General features: G+C 37.1%; 2 protein-coding genes across 3 annotated transcripts in view; one reads left to right on the forward strand and one right to left on the reverse strand.

The window, feature by feature from the left end:
- The window catches only part of MRPL13 (mitochondrial ribosomal protein L13), a 236,538-nt gene extending 218,041 nt beyond the window's left edge, over positions 1-18,497 (reverse strand). Inside the window, exons 1-2 of the mRNA XM_053715324.1 lie at positions 18,382-18,497; positions 14,912-15,035 (exon numbers count right to left, since the gene is read on the reverse strand). Of these exons, the coding sequence (XP_053571299.1) occupies positions 14,912-15,035; positions 18,382-18,408 (151 nt within the window). The 5' untranslated portion in view covers positions 18,409-18,497. The remainder of the gene's footprint in view (positions 1-14,911; positions 15,036-18,381) is intronic.
- Positions 18,498-18,716: 219 nt separating this feature from the next.
- Positions 18,717-23,552, forward strand: part of MTBP (MDM2 binding protein) — a 201,350-nt gene continuing 196,514 nt past the window's right edge. For both annotated transcript variants that reach the window (XM_053715325.1, XM_053715326.1), the window contains exon 1: positions 18,717-19,011. In XM_053715325.1, the coding sequence (XP_053571300.1) occupies positions 18,936-19,011 (76 nt within the window). In that variant the 5' untranslated portion in view covers positions 18,717-18,935. The remainder of the gene's footprint in view (positions 19,012-23,552) is intronic.

Raw genomic sequence — 23,552 nt, forward strand, 5'->3', positions numbered from 1 at the left:
TGATGATTGACATATGCCACAGTTGTGATATTGTCTGTCTGAAAACAGATGAACAGTTCTCTCTTCAACAGAGGTCACACCTGAAGAGCCTTGAAGATCGCACAGAGTTCTAAAATATTGATTGGTAACCTCGCCTCTTGAGGTTTCCAAACCCCTTGTGCTGTCAGAGATCCCCAGACAGCTCCCCAACCTGAAAGACTTGCATCTGTTGTGATCACAGTCCAGGTTGGACGAACAAGAGAGGCCCCTTGAACTATAGGATGGTGATCTAATAACCAAGTCAGAGAGAGTCGAACATTGGGATTTAAGGATATTAATTGTGATATCTTTGTATAATCCCTGCACCATTGGTTCAGCATACAAAGCTGGAGAGGTCTCATATGAAAACTAGCAAAGGGGATCGCGTCGATGCTGCAGTCATGAGACCTAAAACTTCCATGCACATAGCCACTGAAGGAAATGACTGAGACTAAAGGTTCCAACAAGCTGAAACCAATTTTAATTGTCTCTGGTCTGTAAGAGACTGAGTCATGGACACTGAATCTATCTGGAAGCCTAAAAAGGTGACCCTTGTCTGAGAAATCAAGGAACTTTTTGGTAAATTGATCCTCCAACCATGTCTTTGAAGAAACAACACTAGTTGATTCGTGTGAGATTCTGCAGAATGTAAAGACTGAGCTGGTACAAAGATATCGTCCAAATAAGAAAATACTCCGTTCTCTGATTACAGAGAGTAGGGCACCGAGAACCTTTGAAAAAATTCTTGGAGCTGTCGCTAGGCCAAAGGGAAGAGCGACAAATTAGTAATGCTCGTCTAGAAAAGAGAATTTTAGAAACTGATAATGGTCTGGATGAATCGGAATATGAAGATATGCATCCTGTAAGTCTATTGTGGACATGTAATGCCCTTGCTGAACAAAAGGCAGAATAGTCCTTATAGTAACTATTTTGAAAGTTGGCACTCTTACATAACGATTCAAAATTTTCAGATCCAGAACTGGCCTGAATGAATTTTCTTTCATTGGGACAATGAATAGATTTGAATAAAAACCCCAGACCCTGTTCCTGAAACGGAACTGGTATGATTACCCCTGAAAGCTCCAGGTCGGAAACACCCTTCAGAAAAGCTTGAGCCTTTACTGGATTTACTGGGATGCGTGAGAGAAAAAACCTTCTTACAGGAGGTCTTACTCTGAATCCTATTCTGTACCCTTGAGAGACAATACTCTGAATCCAATGATTTTGGATAGAATCTGCCCAAATGTTTTGGAAGAATCTTAATCTGCCCCCTACCAGCTGAGCTGGAATGAGGGCCGCACCTTCATGCAGACTTGGGGGCTGGCTTTGGTTTCTTAAACCGTTTGGATTTACTCCAACTTGAAGAAAGCTTCCAATTGGAACCAGATTCTTTGGGGGAAGGATTAGGTTTCTGTTCCTTATTTTGTCGAAAGGAACGAAAACGGTTAGAAGCTTTAGATTTACCCTTAGGTCTTTTATCCTGAGGCAAAAAAACTCCCTTCCCCCAGTGACAGTTGAAATAATCAAATCCAACTGAGAACTAAATAACTTATTACCTTGGAAAGAAAGAGATAGTAATCTAGACTTAGATACCATGTCAGCATTCGAAGATTTAAGCCACAAAGCTCTTCTAGCTAAAATAGCTAAAGACATAAATTTAACATCAATTTTGATGATATCAAAAATGGCATCACAAATAAAATGATTAGCATGTTGAAGCAAGCGAACAATGCTAGACAAATCAGGATCCATTTCCTGTTGCGCTAAACTTTCCAACCAAAACGTTGATGGAGCTGCAACATCAGCCATAGAAATGGCAGGCCTGAGGAGATGACCAGAATATAAATAAGCATTCCTTAGATAAGATTCAAGTTTCCTATCTAAAGGGTCTTTAAAAGAAGTACTATCTTCCATAGGAATAGTAGTATGTTTAGCAAGAGTAGAAATAGCCCCATCAACTTTGGGGATCTTTTCCCAAAACTCCAATCAAACTGCTGGCAAAGGATACAATTTTTTAAACCTTGAAGAAGGAATAAAAGAAGTACCAGGCCTATTCCATTCCTTAGAAATCATATCAAAAACAGCATCAGGAACTGGAAAAACCTCTGAAGTAACCACAGGAGGTTTATAAACAGAATTTAAACGTTTACTAGTTTTAATATCAAGAGGACTAGTTTCCTCCATATCCAATGTAATCAACACTTCTTTTAACAAGGAACAAATATACTCCATTTTAAATAAATAAGTAGATTTGTCAGTGTCAATATCTGAAGAAGGATCTTCTGAAACAGATAGATCCTCATCAGAGGAGGATAATTCAGTATGCTGTTGGTCATTTGAAATTTCATCAACTTTATGAGTAGTTTTAAAAGACCATTTACGTTTATTAGAAGGCGGAATGGCAGACAAAACTTCTGAATCGCATCAGCAATAAAATCTTTTATATTCACAGGTATATCTTGTACATTAGATGTTGAAGGAACAACAGACATAGTACTATTACTGATGGACACATTCTCTGCATGTAAAAGCTTATCATGAAAAATATTACATACCACAGCTGGCGATATAATCTCCACAAATTTAAAACAAATGCACTTAGCTTTGGTAGAACTGTTATCAGGCAGCAGGGTTCCAACAGTGGTTTCTGAGACAGGATCAGATTGAGACATCTTGCAAATGTAAGAGAAAAAAAACAACATATAGAGAAAACATAAATTTCCTTATATGGCAGTTTCAGGAATGGGAAAAAAATGCAAACAGCATAGCACTCTGAATAGAAGAAAAGGCAAGAGGCATATAGGAAAGGGGTTTAAAATAATGAAATAATTTGGCACAAGTATGACGCACAACTTAACTAAAATTATTTTTGGCGCTAAGAACATCCGGTAATGACACACTCGCGTCATTGAAGACGCAACCTTGTGCAAGGAACTCGGCGTCAACTAAGACGCCAAAAATTACGATTTTGCGTCATCGGACATAACTTCGCGCCAAAAAATTTCTCACGCCAAGAATGACGCAATAAACTTTGGCATTTTGCGCCCTCGTGAGCCTAATTTTGCCCGCGAAATTTAATGAGAAAACAGTCAATAGAAAAAAAATACTATACCCCAGGTAAGAAAAAATATTTTCCTAAATATGCTTTTCCCAAATATGAAACTGACAGTCTGCAAAAGGAAATATACATAAACCTGACTCATGGCAAATATAAATACAATACATATATTTAGAACTTTATATTAATACATAAAGTGCCAAACCATAGCTGAGAGTATCTTAAGTAATGAAAACATACTTACCAAAAGACACCCATCCACATATAGCAGATAGCCAAACCAGTACTGAAACAGTTATCAGTAGAGGTAATGGTAATGAGAGTATATCGTCAATCTGAATAAGGGAGGTAGGAGATGAATCTCTACGACCGATAACAGAGAACCTATGAAATCGATCTCCCATGTGGAAAACCATTGCATTCAATAGGTAATACTCCCTTCACATCCCTCTGACATTCACTGTACTCTGAGAGGAATCCGGCTTCAAAATGCTGAGAAGCGCATATCAACGTAGAAACTTACTTCACCACCTCCTCCATAGGAGGCAAAGTTTGTAAAACTGAATTTTGGTTGTGGTGAGGGGTGTATTTATAGGCATTTTGAGGTTTGGGAAACTTTGCCCCTCCTGTTAGGATTGTATATCCTATACGTCACTAGCTCATGGACTCTTGCCAATTACATGAAAGAAAAGGTGCTTGAGCAATGACCTGATGATTACTTTATATAAATATATTCAAGGCCCATATACAGAGATGGCAGAAGCACTTTTTAATCCAAAAACATTGTTTGTGACAAGAGGTCACAATTTAAGGCAGGAGGAAAGGAGATTTAAGCTCCAGCAAAGTAAATGTTATTTTTTTCACTGTAAGAGCAATTATATTTTGGAACTCATTACCTAAGAAGGTAGCAAATGACAATACCGTAGATACATTTAAAAATGGTTAAGAAACATTTCTGTCTAGAAACAGAATTCAGGGATATGATTGCTGGAGGCTAAATGAGTCACTTTTTTTGAAATGGGATTAATTTGTAGATACATTAAGATTTGTATAGCTTTAACTCGATGGACTTCTGTATTTTTTTCAACCTCATCTACTATGCTACTATGATTCAGATAGAGAATACAATTTAAAAAAAAAAAAAAGTTCTAATTTACTTAAATTCTTTTTGTTCTATTAGTATATTTTGTTGAAAAACAGGGACGTATGTTCAGGAGTGTGCACGTGTCTGCAGTGCTATATGGCAGCAATTGTGCAAGAATCTTCTCTGTTTGTAAGAGCACTATAGGGCAGCACTATTTCCTGCCATGTAGTGCTCCAGCACCTACCTAGGTATCTCAACAACAAAGAATACCATGAGAACAAAGCAAATTTGATAAAATAAGTAAAATGGAACGTTTTTTAAAATTGTATGTATCTGTCAAAATAAAAAAAAATAAAAAAAAATTTGGGATTCATATCCATTTAAAAGCTTGTGGTTGAAATGTAATAAAATGGTGTGACAGACTCCGGCTACCCCGACTGGGTAGCTACGCCAAAAGGGTCCTTCCTGTACCTGGAACTTGTAGCTATAGAGCAGAGAAAGTGATTTTAGCAAGAGCCCACCCTAATAACCAGACAAGACCAGTATTAAGGTGAAACGCAAACAGACTTTATTGTGGAAAACACAGCTTATATACACATTCTCATCTTGATAAGAGCCTTATCTGATCCTGTGCTTCCCGCCCCTCCAGACAGGCTGGCGCCTCCATAGGAGCCATAGTCACATAGGTGATCCCATAATAGCTAGGTTGCGGTTTCGGGGTGATCCCGGGGAAGCAGCGGGCCATTCCAGGGGGTCAGAGGGCTCCTGGTCCCCAGATGCCACAGGTCAAAAAGCAACATGATCCGTTACTGAGGACCGGAGCAGCAGTCTGGCAAAGGTATTCAGGAACAGTCTGAGGTGGGGGGTGTCCAAAACCCCTGGTTCCCGAGTGAGCTCCCCCTCAGCAATCACCCCAACCACTGTCTACCAAAGACATAAATCCCCAAAAGAACGGAGCTCTGGGGCAAAGGGCCTCTGAAGCGACCTAGGTTAAAGTTCAGCGAGGACCTCTAGCAAGCACAGCCAACGAGTGGTTCCATAAGCCTGGCAAGTTATGAAGGGGCCAATCGGGCAGAGATCAGCTCTTTTTGTGACAATGTGCCATCAGGGTAACAATAAAAGGGAACCTGGGGGGGACAATAATCCACAATATGGGAGGAGGTAGCTTTGGCAGTCTGATATCCGTGACAAATGGTAAATTGTATAGATTTACCTTGGAACTAGAATCTCATTCTAAGATTTGCTATTATCAAATTCCTAGGTGTTTACCTTCAAACATTTGGAAACGGCTTCTGTCCAAAAACAGGTTACTTGACTAAAATCAATGCAATACCACTTTGCATATAAAAATAGCATTGAATGATTTATGGGCAGTCTCTTTAATCTGGGATGGGATTAGCTTTTAGAGATGCTGCTTAAGTATTGCAGGGTTGCCGTGAACACAGCAGGATTTGTAATAGATGCTGCTGCCAGCACAGTGTTTAACGAAACATTGCCCTCTCTCTGGTGTCTAGTGAAAGGTATAAAAAGGACATTGGTCCCTCTGTCCATGCGTGACCTTTGTGACCAATCCACATGTGAACACACAGATTTCATTGCATAACTGCATAGATAAGTCGGAACTATCCACTTGTTTAATTATGTGTTCTGATTTCCAGTCAAATATTAATGGAGCTGTCAGGGTACCTGTGAAGTAACATTAAATAAACTACAGATGTGTCACATAATTTAATAATTCCATTGAGTTAATATCCAATATAAATTGAATTGGTCTCACTATGACCCATGCCCCCTCCTTGCTGCTTAAGACAAGCTAGGGACAAAAGGAAAACATTTGGTTCAATTAGTGAAAGCAGATTTCTTCAAAGCAAGCCTTTATAAGGAGGAGTTTTTCCTATCTGTAGGCAACAGTCGCTAGGTCTGGGACTGATCTCTTTTGAAGCCTAAATATATGCAAGAGGTGATTACCCCTGCCGAGTTGAATCCACAAATTCCAGACGTAACGTCTATGTGAAGATTAACTAGCAGAAACACATGTTTGAATTGTAATTTTGAAATTTATTTTAAAGTACACCTCATGTTTAAATTTCAATAAGGTATACCTCAGTCTTGTATAAAAATGTATATCTCCATGGATCTGAGAAATTCATTTCAGGTTTGTAATAAATTAAATAAACCACTATATAACCTTATTTTAAAGATGTATGAAACAAATAACATCTTCTTGATTTTTCCAGGAGTATAGTGGTACACTCAGCAGGAGATATACAGATATGCAATATTTATATTAATGTGGGAACTTGAAAGCCTGAGAGCTAATATTTTAACATGTCTTAACCTATGTATTGTTGAAAGCATAGAAGTCTTAAGGATTTAAAATGTCTACTCATTTCAAAATGAATAGCAACATTGTTTCTTTCATTTTAGACTGAGGAGAACACAGTAAATTGTCCCATAAATTATATAAAATTGTGTTTTTCATGCACTCAAAATAACACTATCAAAAGATGTACAAAGATGTGGGCTATATTTATATTGAAAAGGAATGAGACTCCAATAAGCATATTTTAACATATAATTGATAATATACTCTTGTTTGATCTCAAATTGTACATTTTCAATTATATTAAATGGGATATATATGTTGACCAGATAAGTTTATTAATACTGAAAATTAAAGTATATTTAATAGGGATGCACCGAAATTTCGGCAGCCGACATTTTGGGCCGCAAATGGGCATATTTCATTTGGGCTGAAAGAGGGGCAAACCGGCTGAAAATTGTATGCTCTATCTGCCCCACACTTACACTTGCTGGCTGACGCTTACTGCATCCACCCGCACCTAAAATTAAGGCCGGTGCAGCTAGAGGCCTTCTAGGCCATTTGGTTAGCAACTACATTTCCCACAATGCCACTCACTCATGAAGTCACTGCAGCACAGACTCTTCCCTCCTTTCCTACCTAGAGCGGTTCTTCTTTCTGCAGAATCTGCACTTCCTGTTCTGAAAGGCTCCGGTGTACTGTTGGTTTAGTGCTGTGGAAGAAGAGTTGCTCCGGTTCAGCAGTTCAGCTCCGTGAGAGACAATGGAGGTTTGATTTACAGCTGTGTAGTGTGGGGAGGTAGTGGGGGTTGCTCTGTGTTAGGCTGCTGTAAATCAAACCTCAGTTTTCTCTAACAGAGCTGAACTGCTGAACCGGAGCAACTCTTCCTCCACAAAATGCTGAATGATAATTGCAGTAATAGACAAAGCTTCTACATTTTAAAGGGATACTAACCCCAAATTTTTTCTTTCATGATTCAGATAGAGCATGCAATTTTAAGCAACTTTCTAATTTACTCCTATTATCATTTTTTCTTTGTTCTCATGTTATCTTGATTTGAAAAAGCAGTAAATGAAAGGTTAGGAGCCGGCCCATTTTTAGTTCAGCACCTGAGTAGCACTTGCTGATTGGTTTGTTACATTTAGCCACAAATCAGCAAGTGCTACCCATGTTCTGAACAAAAAATGGTCCAGATCCAAAGTTTACAGTACTGCTTTTTCAAATCAAGATAGCATGAGAACAAAGAAAAATTGATAATAGGAGTAAATTAGAAAGGTGCTTAAAATCTCATGCTCTATCTGAATCACGAAAGAAAAAAAAAAATTGGTTTAGTATCCCTTTAAATCACTAGTAAACAGTTATGCAAACAGGGCTGGACTTAGTGTATTGAACAGATTTTGTTATGGAGAAATGTAGCAGAATATAAAACTCTTTCCAACTTCATAACACCCATTAATACTTTATTACTTTATTATGTATAACCAGCCTACATACTGTTTAATGGAGTGTAGCAAAGAATAAATATACAGTGATTTATTTTTCTTTGAACAAACACTGGCTAAAAACAAGGGGCATAGGGTTAGACTGAGCTTAAATATTAAAACAAAAAAACACCTTAAGGTATACTGAACAAAGTGTTAAATAAATTCATGGAACATTTTACAGAGAGAAATGAAAGGTATATTTTAATTGTAAAATGACACAAGCACTCCAACAGGAGCTGGTGATTACTCAGTTTGTCTAGCTCCCTATAAACATGACACTCAAAATAAAGTTTTTATAAATGTAATTAAAGATTAAAATGAATTACATTTTAATAAATAATAAGATTATGAATTTAAATAATAAGCATATTAATTTATAAAAATGTTTAGTTCATATAAAAAAGGAACAAAATAATAAACTTTTTAAAAGGGATATTCATTTATGCATTGAACAAGCCTACTTCATGCCACCTTTGTTGTTTAACACACATGCATAAGTCCTGATCTGCCAATAAATATTAATACTGCAGTGTAAACCATTTCCTGCAAGTTTTAACAGCTTTCATTAATCATACAGAGCATTGGTAAAGCTTACCAATCAAATGTAATTATCTAGCCCTTACTGTTTTGCATAGAAATTCCAGACGTAACGTCTATGTGAAGATTAACTAGCAGAAACACGTTAGAATTGTAACTTTGAAATTTATTTTAAAGTACACCTTATGTTTAAATTTCAATAAGGTATACCTCAGTCTTGTATAAAAATGTATATCTCCATGGATCCGGGAAATGCATTTCAGGTTTGTAATAAATTAAATGAACCACTATATAACCTTATTTTAAAGATATATGAAACAAATAACATCTTCTTGATTTTTCCAGGAGTATAGTGGTACACTCAGCAGGAGATATACAGATATGCAATATTTATATTAACCCTTTAATGACCACAGCACTTTTCCATTTTCTGTCCATTTGGGACCAAAGCTATTTTTACATTTTTGTGGTCTTTGTGTTTAGCTGTAATTTTCCTCTTACTCATTTACTGTACCCACACATATTATATATTGTTTTTCTCGCCATTAAACGGGACTTTCCAAAGATACCATTATTTTCATCGTATCTTATAATTTACTATAAAAAAATGGAAAAAAAACACACTTTTTCTAACTTTGACCCACAAAATCTGTTACACATCTACAACCACCAAAAAACACCAATGCTAAATAGTTTCTAAATTTTGTCCTGAGTTTAGAAATACTCAATGTTTACATGTTCTTTGCTGTTTTTGCAAGTTATAGGGCAATAAATACAAGTAGCACTTTGCTATTTAGAAACCATTTTTTTTCAAGATTAGCGCTAGTTACATTGGGACACTGATATCTTTCAGGAATCTCTGAATATCCATTGACATGTATATATTTTTTTTTAGAAGACATCCCAAAGTATTGATCTAGGCCAATTTTGGTATATTTCATGCCACCATTTCACCGCCAAATGCGATCAAATACAAAATATTGTTCACTTTTTCACAAACTTTTGGTTTCTAACTGACATTATTTACAAACAGCTTGTGCAATTATGGCATAAATGATTGTAAATTTTTATTTGGGATCCCCTTTGTTCAGAAATAGCAGACATATATGGCTTTGGCATTGCTTTTTGGTAATTAGAAGGCTGCTAAATGCCACTGTGCACCACACGTGTATTATGCCCAGAAGTAAAGGGGTTAATTAGGGAGCATGTAGGGAGCTTTTTAGGGTAATTTTAGCTTTAATGTAGTGTAGTAGACAACCCCAAGTAATGATCTATGCCCATTTTGGTATATTTCATGCCACCATTTCACCGCCAATTGCGATCAAATTAAAAAAAAAGTAAAATTTTTCACAATTTTAGGTTTCTCACTGAAATCATTTACAAACAGCTTGTGCAATTATGGCACAAATGGTTGTAAATGCTTCTCTGGGATCCCCTTTGTTCAGAAATAACAGACATATATGGCTTTGGCATTGCTTTTTGGTACTTAGAAGGCTGCTAAATGCCGCTGCGCATCACACGTGTATTATGGCTAGCAGTGAAGGGGTTAATTAGGTAGCTTGTAGGGAGCTTGCAGGGTTAATTTTAGCTTTAGTGTAGAGCTCAGCCTCCCACCTGAAATATCAGACCCCCTGATCCCTCCCAAACAGCTCTCTTCCCTCCCCCACCCCACAATTGTCCCCGCCATCTTAAGTACTGGCAGCAACTCTGCCAGTACTAAAATAAAAGATATATTTAGGCTTTTTGGGGGGGGGGGTGTGTTTAAGCATATTTACATATGCTGCTGTGTAGGAGCCCCCCTTAGGCCCCAACCTGACTGATCCCCCACCAAACAGCTCTCTAACCCTCCCCCTCTGCCTTAATGGCCGCCATTTTGGGTACTGGCAGCTGTCTGCAAGTACCCAGTTTAGAATAAAATAGTTGCTTTTTTATTTTTTCCCCATTTTCTGTAGTGTAGCTCCCCCCCCACCAAAGAACAAACCCCCACCCCCTCCTAGATACCTTTGATTGTCTTTTTTTTTTAAATGTAAACTTTTTTTCTGAAACTTTTAGTGATGTCTTTTCTGTAGTGTAGCGGTTCCCACCCGCTCCCGCCCCGTGCACGCGCCCGCCCGCCGTGCACGCCCCCATCGGCCCCGCCCCCGATCCCGCCCCCCTCTACATTACCCGGCCCATCGATGGCCGCCCACCCGCCTTCCAAGTCGGCTCCCACCCACCAACGATACCGGCCATCGATGTCCGGTGCAGAGAGGGCCACAGAGTGGCTCTCTCTGCATCGGATGGCCATCTACAGTTATTGCAGGATGCCTCCATATCGAGGCATCACTGCAATAACCGGAAAGCAGCTGGAAGCGAGCAGGATCGCTTCCAGCTGCTTTCCACACTGAGGACGTGCAGGGTACGTCCTCAGGCGTTAACTGCCTTTTTTTGAGGACGTACCCTGCACGTCCTCGGTCGTTAAGGGGTTAATATGGGAACTTGAAAACCTGAGAGTTAATATTTTAACATGTCTTAACCTATGTATTGTTGAAAGCAAAGAAGTCTTAAGGATTTAAAATGTCTACTTATTTAAAAATGAATAGCAACATTGTTTCTTTCATTTCAGACTGAGGAGAAAGTATATTTAATAAACATTTTAAAAGGTTAGATACTAGATTGCAGCAGTATTGATGGTGGGGACTGCAGTTCTGGTTGTCTGCTACCATCTAGTGGTTTATGCAAGAATTGCAACCAAAGGAAATTATAGTATCAAATCACCATATGTTCCAAATAGTCAATGATATGTTCAGCTCGAAAGGTGGATCAGGGACAAGCATTGGTAAGGGCCTATCAAAATCTTGTGGGAATGATTAAAGAAAAGGAGGAGGGATTTTTATTTTTGAATAAAGACCCATACACACAGTAGACAGAGGCCAACAGACAGACTCAAAGAAGCATTTTTGGAGAGGAAAATACATAGGCTTTGGGCCAAGTATATTCTTTAACATTTTGGGACACTTTCTTGAACAAAGGGAGATTAACAATTTTGAGACCTGTACCTCTGCACATGGTGGATAAATCCTTCTTAGATGACCCACAGGAAATTCTGGAAACTGAATAATCATTTGGTTATGTGGTAACGTATGGCAGTGGCTATAATTTAATATAGTAAAGCAAATACATTCATTATTGCTACAGTAATTGAAGCTGGTAATTTTAAAAGGGCACTTCATATTTTATGCTTATACCCATAGTCCTGTGTAGTCTTAGCTAGTCATATAAAATGGCTGTTTGCATTAAAAATATATACAACCTCTGGTATTTTATTGTAGTAATTTAATGTGATTCATTGTGAGTAAAGTTAATGTTAAAGTTATATTTTTGTTATGACCTGTGGTATAGAATATTATAACAGCATAAGCGTGTATAATTTGATTCATAAGATAGTCTCTACTTAAAGGGCCAGTGTACACAGCAGTCACAAATCTATGTCCCTAAAGGAAATACAGTGACTAAAGAAATTAGACATATATAGTTAAACTTGCTAACAATATGTTTAGCAAATTTTAGCTTTTTATTCCTGCTTCTGTGAGTATTATCAACTGTGCTGGCACTCCCCCAGGAAAGGGCTGAGCTGTGCTTTAGTCTAGCATGCCCACCCTCCAATCATAGGCTATATGCAAATTCCTATGTCAAATGAGCATTAGAAATTTGCCTGCACAAATCCTCTCTAATTCCTGTTAAACAGAAAACATACATCAGCTTTAAAAATTCCTATGTGTAATAAACATCAGAGCTTTAACTGCAGACATTGGCTCTGTAAGATTGATGTGACTGGGACAGGCTGAAGAACGGCAAGACAAGCAGATAGATCACTTCAGCTAAACTTCTCACAGCGTGTAGTGAGCATATCAGGAGGACTATGTACTTGTAACAACAAAAATCATTAGACCTGAAATTCTTACCTCTGTATTTGTGCAGACAGCGTATGTATTTCTGCTGTGAGAATCTGTTTTGTTACAAGTACGTAGTTCTCCTGATATGCTCACTACACGCTGTGAGAAGTTTGGCTGAAGTGATCTTTCTGCTTGTCTTGCCATTCTATAGCCTGTCCCAGTCACATCAATCTTACAGAGCCGATGTCTGCAGTCCAAGCTCTGACTTTTATTACACATAGGAATTTTTAGCAGGCAATGCAGGGCAGACACGGCATCTGAGCAAGTAAAAACAGCTATGCAATGTATTGAAATATAGCGTGTGCTCAGGTCATCAGGCACAGCTCATCAGGCAGCTTGTTTACAATAGCTTTAGGTTAGGTAAAAAGGCCCCCCAGGCGCCTACCGGAGGAGGCAAGGGATAAATGAAGGAAGACAGGGGTGTGGAGAAATGTTACTTAGTCCACAAGTGAATAATGTAACTTTAACACAAATTCTAAATTTGGGATAACTAATTAGCGTGTGCTCAGGTCATCACGGATGGACTGAGCCACGTTTCTGCTACTAAGGACATTAAATCGGAGACTCATATTTTTTTGGGGGTTTTTATTTTTTGTATTTTTCAAGAGTTCAATGTTTTTATATATTTTATATTGAAGATTGTTATATGTGGTATTTTTTATATATATTTCTTTGAATTCTACTGCATTTTAATATTTCTACACAAACACACACATCATTGTATGTTTTTATACTCATTTAGCATGGATCCATGACTTTTATTTAATTTGCTGTATTAAGATTTGTTACATTAAATTAGTTATCCCAATTTTAGAATTTGTGTTCAAGTAACATTATTCACTTGTGGACTAAGTAACATTTCTCCACACCCCTGTGTTCCTTCATTTATCCCTTGCCTCCTCCTGTAGGCGCCTGGGGGGCCTTTTTACCTAACCTGTGTTATTTCCTTGGTGGCTGCTAGGTACCACCATCCCCAGGCTTTTAGGGGTTAGTTGGCGCTGGTCCATACCCACATCTCTTACAATAGCTTTAGGAGAGGACAGCACATGCCCAATGCACTGAGGGGGAGTAACAGCAGACTGGCCGCACGGCCAGAACATTTTCTAAGGGGTTTAGGCAAAGTACATTGTAAACAGACATTTCAAAAAAATATTTAAAAAAACAGAGCATGATTAAAACAGAATGTTCAGCACCACTATACTCAACTACTCCTGCTATTGTGTTTAAAAATTTAACAAGTTTTGGGTAAACTGTCCCTTTAATATATTTCAATGTGTATATAAATTTTAACTAATCTAAAGAATTTAGAAATAAATATTAATTTCAATTGTTTTGTATATACATTTTAATTGGGGGTTTGTTTTAAAGAATAATAACAAATAAATTGTATTATAACCCTGGTATATACTGACATACCCAATACCTGTGACATCCACCAGGGTGCAGGCAATATAATACAAATTCAACCAGGATAACTTGCACTCACTGGATTTCCAAAAAGTGTTTATTCACAAGAGTGAAATTTCGGGGTCTTCACTCCTTGCTCAAAGAAAAAAAAAAAAGACTCTGAAACGTTACGCTTGTAAATAAACACTTTTTGGAAAAAAAACAAAATTATATAATTTCCACTAGTCCAGGATGAGTAAGACATTGTAGTGGACAAGTAATAAAAATGTGATTTTTTTCCTATATTAAATATTGAGTGGACTAGTAACTTTTACCCCTCGATGGTGTGTGTTTTTATATATTAAAACATATCTACAGTTAACCCCTTGGTTGTCAGTTACACACATACAAAGATAGCGTTTTAATTTCAAGTAGAAGTGAATTAAAATGTCTGGCTTTCAATTTCACTGCTTAACCCCTTTATTACTTGTAACAGACAGTGATTAAATCATCTGCTGTTATTTAACCCCTGCATTGCCTTGAACACACATTGGTAATTAGAACTTAAAGAGCTTAAATAATTTCTGCATACCACATGTGCAATTGTTCTTGTTTGGCTAAAAAGCACAAGCACCAGTTACATAGCCTTTCACTTTCCAGAGCAAAATAACAGGAACTATCAAGGGGTTATAACACAATTATATATCACTTAATTTACCATAGCACCAACTGCAGTTCTTTAATCCCTGGACTGCCTCTGCCTTTTGATTCTCCAAGAACCTGGACAATCATGCACAGTATGCTAAACCTTTGCACCAAGTGTGATGAGTTGAAGGCAGGAAAGATGCGTGGCTGCTGTGTAGACGTGCAGCTTTGCCAATACAGGCCACAAAGAGGAGATTATCTGAGCTACACTCCTCTAGCCAGTTAAAGTAGCTTAATTGCATTTTATTTAGCCGTACAGTCCATTTTATTGTCAATACACCATCATCATTCTAATAGATTTAAAGCAAGAACATGTTTTTAACTATTATTGACATTTGTGTATAAAAACACCAATGATGTATTAGTCATTAGTATACTTACTTAGTGCGTGGTACACTGGCTTGTGCTTCCCTTGCAGGTGAACTGAACACAATGTGGCTATTTTTCCAGGTGGCTGCATTTTTCCATCAATAAGAAACCATGTCCTTGCAAACGTGGCCCATTGCTTAAGGGAAAAAAAATGTTAATGCTAAAGACTTATACAATCACATTCTATATTATCAATAGGATACACTTAGTATATATCATGAGCATCAAACATACACCTTTAGAGTATGATTAGATTACAGTCCATACACAACAAAAGCTGAAATGTATTACAACTATCCAATCAGTATACACACCGTTTGTTAGGAAAACCATAAATATGAAGACTGGAATCAATAAAACATGTCACTTTAGGATTGTGCATTATCGGTTAAAGTGACAACTTTCTGCATTTATCAGTCAATTTATTTTTGACTCAAACCATAATTCAACACATGCAGCAGTGCAAAGACTTCTTCTTAACAGAAATTATTAAAGTATTTAAGACTCAAATCAGCTATTTTAAGCTATATAGAGCCCTCTAATGAGCTGAATCCGCAAAAGACTACAAATTTACTAAACTGTCACTAACTCAGATTAACCCACTACAAGATAATGTACCGCACCAATTCCTGAATTGAGTATTTTATCCATAAAGGCTAAGGGGCCTATTTATGAAAGGCCTGTCGGACATGATACGACATTGCGGATCATGTCCGACAGACCTTGCTGAATGCGGAGAGCAATACGCTTCCCGCATTCAACATTGCACCAGCAGCTCTTGTGAACTGCTGGTGCAACGCCGCCCTCCCTGCAGATTCACTGCCAATCGTCCGCTAGCAGGGGGTGTCAATCAACCTGATCGTATTCGATCAGGTTGAATTGCGGCGATGTCTGTCCCCCTCTTTAGAGCAGACGGACAGGTTATGGAACAGCGGTCTTTAACCTTTTAGTAAGGCTAAACATGCTTTTCAATTGTTCATTCCAGATCAGCTACTAGAAATAAAGTTCTCAAAAAAAACATAAGCACCTGAGATTAGGCTCAACTAGCGCACCTTGTAGGACTAGTAAAGTCAAAATTCCTCAATCAGATAGAGCATACAATTTCAACCCCTTCTGGACCTGGAATGTTAGAGAAAAACTTGCCTAAAGTACTGGATAATGTTTAGCATTTTGTTTTCTATCACACAAAGTAAACTGAAATAGGGCCTTGTTTTTTTTAATTTACTTATCCAAGATTTTTATATATATATATATATATATATATATATAAATATATATATATATATGTATGTATATATATATATATATATATATATCTTCTCTCTCTATATATATATATATATATATATATATATATATATATATATATATATATATATATATATATATTAGTAGACAACCAAAGTTATTGGTTATTGATCTAGACCCATTTTGGTATATTTCATGTCATTGTTTTGCGGCCAAATATAATCATATTAACAAAATTAACCTTTTTCACAAACTGGGTTTCTCACTGAAATTATTTACATACCACTTGAGCAGTCATAAGACAAAAGGTTGTAAAAGCTTCTCTGTATCCCCTTTATTGAGAATTAGTTGACATGCATGGCTTTGCCATTGCTTTTTGGTAACAGAAGGTCGCTAATTGCATCTGCTCACCAAACTTCTAATATTCCCGGCAGTGAACACTGATATATTATGGGGAAATAAATATATATATCAATAAAATTCTTATGTACTACATGAAGAATTGATCATCTTAAATATTACTTTCTGCAGATGATACGAGGGAATTATATTACATGTATTATATGAGCTGAGAAGTAATCATCACTTATATTACTTGCTTACATGATATGATGGACTGATATTACATGCCTTGTATTATATAAAAGTAATGTGTTATAATACTATGGATGTATATTAGGAAAGCACAAGCATAATTTATGTATCCTGGTACAATAATTCTCATAATTGGGATATAGTCATACCTGGATATATTATTTAAAAATAACAGAGCAGAAAAGAACGCGAGAGGGTTCACTCTGCATATAAAACAAAATATAAAGGTTACTGAAACTGCAAAGACTAATCACAATGTAGAAAGTATTTGGGTAAATGTGTAAACAGGAGGTAAATGTGTTTAGGATAAGGGTTGTATATAGCCTTTATTACAAGATGAAGGATTAGACAATCTCCTAATAAAATAAAATAACCAAAATGTCCATGAAATGTAGACAAAAGTCTAGGGTCAATAGTCTTTAGATTGCAGGCACTAATGAAAGGCTGAATACACACAGGAGCCATGGAGCCACTGTCTTATAGAATTTTACCCCTGGCAACAAGCTTTTTTGGTTATTCTATTTTATTTTATTATGGCTCCTAAAGTTTAAACAAATTTGTCAACCCCTGCACTAATTAATTAGAGCATGTAATTTCTGGAATAGTATGAGTCTTTGAAGAAAAGTTAAAACCCTTTTCTAAGAAAATAAAAAAGAGCTATACAGGTGATCTCTCTAATATCTAACTAATGGGAAAGTAAAGCCATAATTAGAGATGAATGATTTAGACAGAGAATACATTTTTAATCAACTTTCCAATGTACTGTACTTCTATTATTTAATGTTTATTTATCTTGTTATACTTTGCTGAAAGGTTTTTCTAGGTAAGCTCAGGAGCAGCAAATAACCCAGGTTCTAGCTGCTGATTGGTGGCTGCATATATATATATATATATATATATATATACACACACAGATTACCATTGGCTCACCCATGTGTTCAGTTAGAAACTAATAGTGCATCGCTGCTCCTTCAACAAGTGATACCAAGAGAATGAAACTAATTTGAAAATAGAAGTAAATTGGAAAGTTGTTTACTTTTGTATGTTCTACTTAAATCATGAAAAAATTAGGGTTTCATGTCCCTGTAATGAATATTCATATCTTTATACGTGAATGTTATGAATACCCAATGGGATATACATCTTACAATTAAACTTCCAAGGTTCAGATACATCTTACAGTTTTAAGAAACGTTTTAATACCCATTTGAGTAAACATTTTTTTCTCTCTTGGTATCTTTTATTTATCTAGATAGCTGGTAATTGGTGGCTACACACATACGCATTTTAATTGATCACCAGATGTGCCTGTTTGCTCTGGAGCTCTCCATTTGTGATTATTAAACAGAGATATATGAAGCAATAGTGAACTAATAAAAGGCTATAACAAAATGGAGCATTTTGTTTGGTCAATTTTAAGTAAGACCCTTTAAGTATATTTAGAGAAGCGTGTAGTTAAGACATGTATTATATTGCGTTTCTGAATGGTGTGTGAGAGAGAAATCCCTCATGTGCAAGATGACAGAAGTCCCTTGTCCCCAACACTATACTGGAGAGCATCACCGTTAGTGTCACTTAACATTGCCTCTATCTATCGACCTACGTTAATATTGCCAGAGCTGCCCCAGTTATCTTTTTACCTGAGCGGCTCGGCTGTAACTTGTCATCCTCAGGAGGTCAGCATGACACTTGGCTCTGGCTTCTGACGTCACTGGAAAGCGTTCCTCTTCGTGCAACAGAAAACACAGCCGACCGGAAACATTCCCCATTACTGGTACATAATTATAAACTCAAAACAAAATACACATAATAGTTCACACTGACAGCTACTGTGAGATAAATTTCGTAAATAGCGGACAAGCGTCCAATAAAATTACCGTATATTTATTAGAATATTATAGCTAGGAACTAATGCACAATCTCCGTGTTTAAGGCGGTTAAGAGTAGACGGACACTAAACAGGAAGTTGCTTGTGGCCGCGTTTTTTTTTAAGTTTGTATACATTAGAGCTCTAGTAGTTGTTGCACCGCTCGCAGTTCCGGTGTTTTTACTGAACTTCGAGCTGTATATTGTCGGCCCTGCATGTGGATTTATTTATTTATTTTCTAGGATTTTGCTACTCTGAGACTCTCCTTTAGTGTGGTGTCTCATAGACCGGGTAGGCTTCTGGATTTCCCCGGACAGCACAGGGTGTATGGAGCGCTTTGTGTTGGTTATCAATTGGGAGCGGAGGTTAGATAACAGCGGGGACACTCAGCAGATTCCCGCAGGTACCATGGCTGTAGCTTACACCTTATTGTAGAACTGAGTTACGCAACTACAGCTAATAATGTCAGTTTATATTTAATGCTACAGGATAAAGACAAATAAGGTTTTACCAGGATGGTAATATGGTGAGAAAAGTAAAATCCTATTTTAGCGTTCCAAATTATTTTCTCAGCCATACATTATTTTAAGATACAAATTGGTGTGGAGTTTCATAATCGTTGAACCTTTATCATTTGTACTCATGGACAGTGCTGTGGAATTAGTTTGCGCTTTATAATATTATAATAATAATATGGGGGCTACCAACAATACTGCACTGTTCGTCTGTCCATGGGCCGAAAGTGGGGCTATATTTTTCCATAGACTTTCCCCAGCCAGCACTTACACATGAGCTCTGCTCACCTACATAGATACATTGTATGAAACCCTCAGACTACATATTTTATACATTTGTACATGATTTAATAAATCTGTAAATATTTACTGTACACAGAGTCTTCCAGCAGCCCTGACAGTTCCAGATGTACAAACTGCTGAGAAAATAATGTTCATACAGCACAGCCTTAAAGGGCAGCTCGTCGTCTGGGACAGACACATACAACCTAAACAGGTTTTAAAGGGTGTCACACAGCCTTAAACCACACTAAAAAACGTTTTGGCCTCAGTATGCACAAGCACACACAACCTTAAAGAGATGGCTCACAAACCCCTCCATCACACACACAGTGCACATAAGGCAGGCACACTCGCACAATGTCCCCAACTTTAAAGCACACACAAAAACACAAGGAACCAACAACAGCACGCATAAACATCACACACAGCCTTAAAGGGACAGCTCATCCCACATTTCTTAACTGGATAGGCGCACATACAATAATCTTAAACATGACAATTCATAGCAACCTTTTGGTTTGAATATGCTGTGTGCATTGTGTGTCTGTGCCTTTATTTCTATGTACGCTTGTATCATTAAAGGGACACTGAACCCAAATTTGTTCATTTGTAATTCAGAAAGAGCATGCAATTTGAAGCAACTTTCTAATTTACTCCTATTATCAATTTTTCTTTGTTCTCTTGCTATCATTTTTTGAAAAAGAAGACATCTAAGCTTTTTTTGTTTCAGTACTCTGGAGAGCACTTTTTTATTGGTGGATGAATTTATCCACCAATCAGCAAGGACAACCCAGGTTCACCAAAAATGGGCCGGCATCTAAACTTACATTCTTACATTTCAAATAAAGATACCAAGAGAATGAAGAAAATTTGATAATAGGAGTAAGTTCGAAATTTGCATAAAATTTCATACTCAATCTGAATCACAAAATTAAATTTTTGGGTACAGTGTCCCTTTAAGACTGTGTGTGTGGTGTTAGCTGTCAAACTAAAGACTGCGTGTATGTCTGTCACTTTAAGACCGAGTTTCCTTTTAAGGGTCTGTGTACTTGGGTGTGTTTATAAGATCGTGTGCATTCTGCGAGCTGTTCCTTTAAGGATTTGTACCTTGGATCTTTGTGCAACTTTACCTTTAAGACTGTGCGTGTGGTGCCAACTGTCTCTTTTTAACGGCTTTGAATGTTTTTGTTTTTACCTCTGTTCCTTTAAGATTGATTGTCCCTTTAAGGCTGAGTGTGTTGGGTGCAGATCCTCACTGTTATTAGTCCCTTTAAGAGTCTACTTGTGGTGTGAGTTGATCCATTAAATATTGTGTGTGTGCCTGTCCCTTTTAGATTGAATAAGCATTCTGCAAGCTGCACTGTGTGAACGTTACTGCGATATGTCCATTTAAAAAGTGTGTGTAAGGCATGAGATGACCCTAAAGGCTGTGAGAGTTGTGTTTGTGTGCCTGTCCCATTAAGATTGTGTGACCATTTGGCAAGCTGCCATTTAAAGCTGTACTGTGTGAACATTATTTCTCAGTAGTTTGTACGGCTGGTACTGTCAGTGCTGCTTTAAAGGGACAGTCTACTCCAAAATGTTTATTTAAAAAGCTAGATAATCCCTTTATTACCCATTCCCCAGTTTTTCATAACCAACACAGTTATATTAATACACTTTTACCTCTGTGATTACCTTATGTATAAGCCTCTGCAGACAGCCCCTTATTTCAGTTCTTTGACAGTTACATTTAGTCAAACAGTGCTGACTCCTAAGTAACTCCACAGGAGTGAGCACAATGTTTTCTGTATAGCACACATGGACTAGCGCCATCTAGCTTTTCAAAAATGTCAAAATGCACTGAAATAAGAGGCGGCCTTCAAGGGTTGGAAATTAGCATAAGCGCCTACCTAGTTTTAGCTTTCAATAAAGAATACCATGAGAACAAAGCTAATTTTAATGATAAAAAGAATTGGAAAGTTGTTTAAAATGGCATGCCTTATCATACTAGTCTGTCCCTTTAAGTCTGTGTGTGTGTAGTAAACAGTTACAAATGTATAAATTATGTAGACATATATAAAAACATATAGTGTGAGGGTTTCATACAATGTATCAATGTTGGAGAAAAGAGCTCATGTTTAATTGCTGGCTTGGGAAAGTCTATGGCAAAGAAGGACTTTTGGACCCCAAAATATAGCCCCGTCCTCTTTGGTCCATGGGCGCACAAACAGTGTAGTATTGTTGGTAGCCCACATATCAATTTTTGGCATAAAATGTTGTATGGCTGAGAAAATAATTTATAACACTGAGTTTAGCGTTCTAAATTAGTTTCTCGGCCATAGGGCATTACTTTACTTCAACAATTGTTATGGGATTTCAGATGAGGGCTACCAACAATACTACAGTGTTTGTGTCTCCAGGAACAAAAAGAGAATCCATATTTTGGTGTGTAAAATCCCTGTTTTCCCTATAGACTTTCCCCAGCCAGCCAGATTTGCTCACCTACATAGATAAATTGTATGAAACCCATAGCCTACATATTTGTATACATTTCTACAGGTTTTATAAGCTGAAGTCAAACAAAGAATATGTTGTTAACACAATGACAGGAGAATGCCCATTCAAATAAGGAAAGTTGTGGGTGAAGTTTGATCAATGAAAAAAATACAGGTGTTCAGTCTGCTGATATTAATCTTTTGAAATACTACAGAAAAATGTAATTGTGTGTTTACCGCCCCTTTAAGCACTAAATAGCAAAACATGTACTGTACAATTTAAATACACCGATTAAGTATCTTTTCAGCCTTTAAATGGGTTTGTGCACTGATCTTGGCAGTCACTGTGTAGTATGTAGCCAGGTCAGGCATTTTGCAGCATGCTTTTATAGTCTCTAGGACAGGGCTCGACAAACCCAGGAGCCTGAGAGCCACTGGCTCCTAGAATTTTACCCCTGGCTCCTAACTTTTTGGGTTATTCTCCATATGTCTATATACAAATCCAACTGTCTGGCTCCTAAAAATATACCTGGCTCCTAAATATTCTTACTGGCTCCTAATTTTTAAACACATTTGTCAAGCACTGCAGTCTAGAAGCATGGCACAAGCACATTTTTAGATATATTTCACAGAAAGAACAAAACAAAAAAAATCAATGTACATACTGTGCCCCCTCAGTTAAGACAATTGTTAAATCAAAGTAAACATAGGAAACAGATTGTGTAAAAACAAAAAATGGCAAACAACTTATTTGTTTAATTGCGAAATGAGCAGTTAGAAATGTCCAGTGTAGCTACTGCCCTTAGACATAATGGAGCTGACATGTTGGCAACTTGGGTTGCATACTGCCTCTTCTGGGCATGGGCAAATCTGTATTCACTTAATACTAAACCAGCTCATATTACTCTAGAAGTTTTATGACATCAAGCTAGATATTCTTTCATGTAGAGTAGGGCTGTGACAGGAAGTTAAGGACACTGCACAAATTAAGTTTTAAAAAAGAAGAAACCGTAAAATCCATTGAAAATGATGAATAATGCGTATTGCAGTGATTTCTATTAAAGGGACATTAAACATTTTGAGATAGTAATATAAAATGATAAATTGTATATAATAAAACAACTCTGCAATATACTTTCATTATTTATTTTGTCCTCTTTGCCTGTAATTCCATTCTGAAATTGTGAGCTTTTCAGTTCCTGTTAGAAATAGAAGTGCAGAACACTGTTAAATCCAGCACACCCATTGGCTGCACACTCTAGTGACCTATGTATAACTGTCCCTAATTGGCCACAGCAGAGAAGGTAACACAAGTTACAACATGGCAGCTCCCAGTGTTTTATAGACACTAAACTTTACACTTATTTTGTCACTTTTTAAACACCTAATGAAACTTTAAAAAATACATCTACATGTTAGTCATGGACTAATCTTTTTTATTAATGCATCATTCTATCTAGCATGTATTTAGTGTTTAATGTCCCTTTAAGTATAAGCCACAGCTTTGTGCTTGTTTGTTACAACAACAGATGGTTTCATATCCCTTTTAATTAAATCACAATTATTATGGTAGGTTACATTTTACAGTGTTTGTGAGTTGTTGTCTGCTGTGATCTTTCCTGTTGTCCTTTTTTAAAAAGGCTGCATGCTTTTCTGCTATGGCAGGCTAC

The sequence above is a fragment of the Bombina bombina genome, chromosome 5, assembly GCF_027579735.1.
Source record: "Bombina bombina isolate aBomBom1 chromosome 5, aBomBom1.pri, whole genome shotgun sequence".
Classification (NCBI taxonomy): domain Eukaryota; kingdom Metazoa; phylum Chordata; class Amphibia; order Anura; family Bombinatoridae; genus Bombina; species Bombina bombina.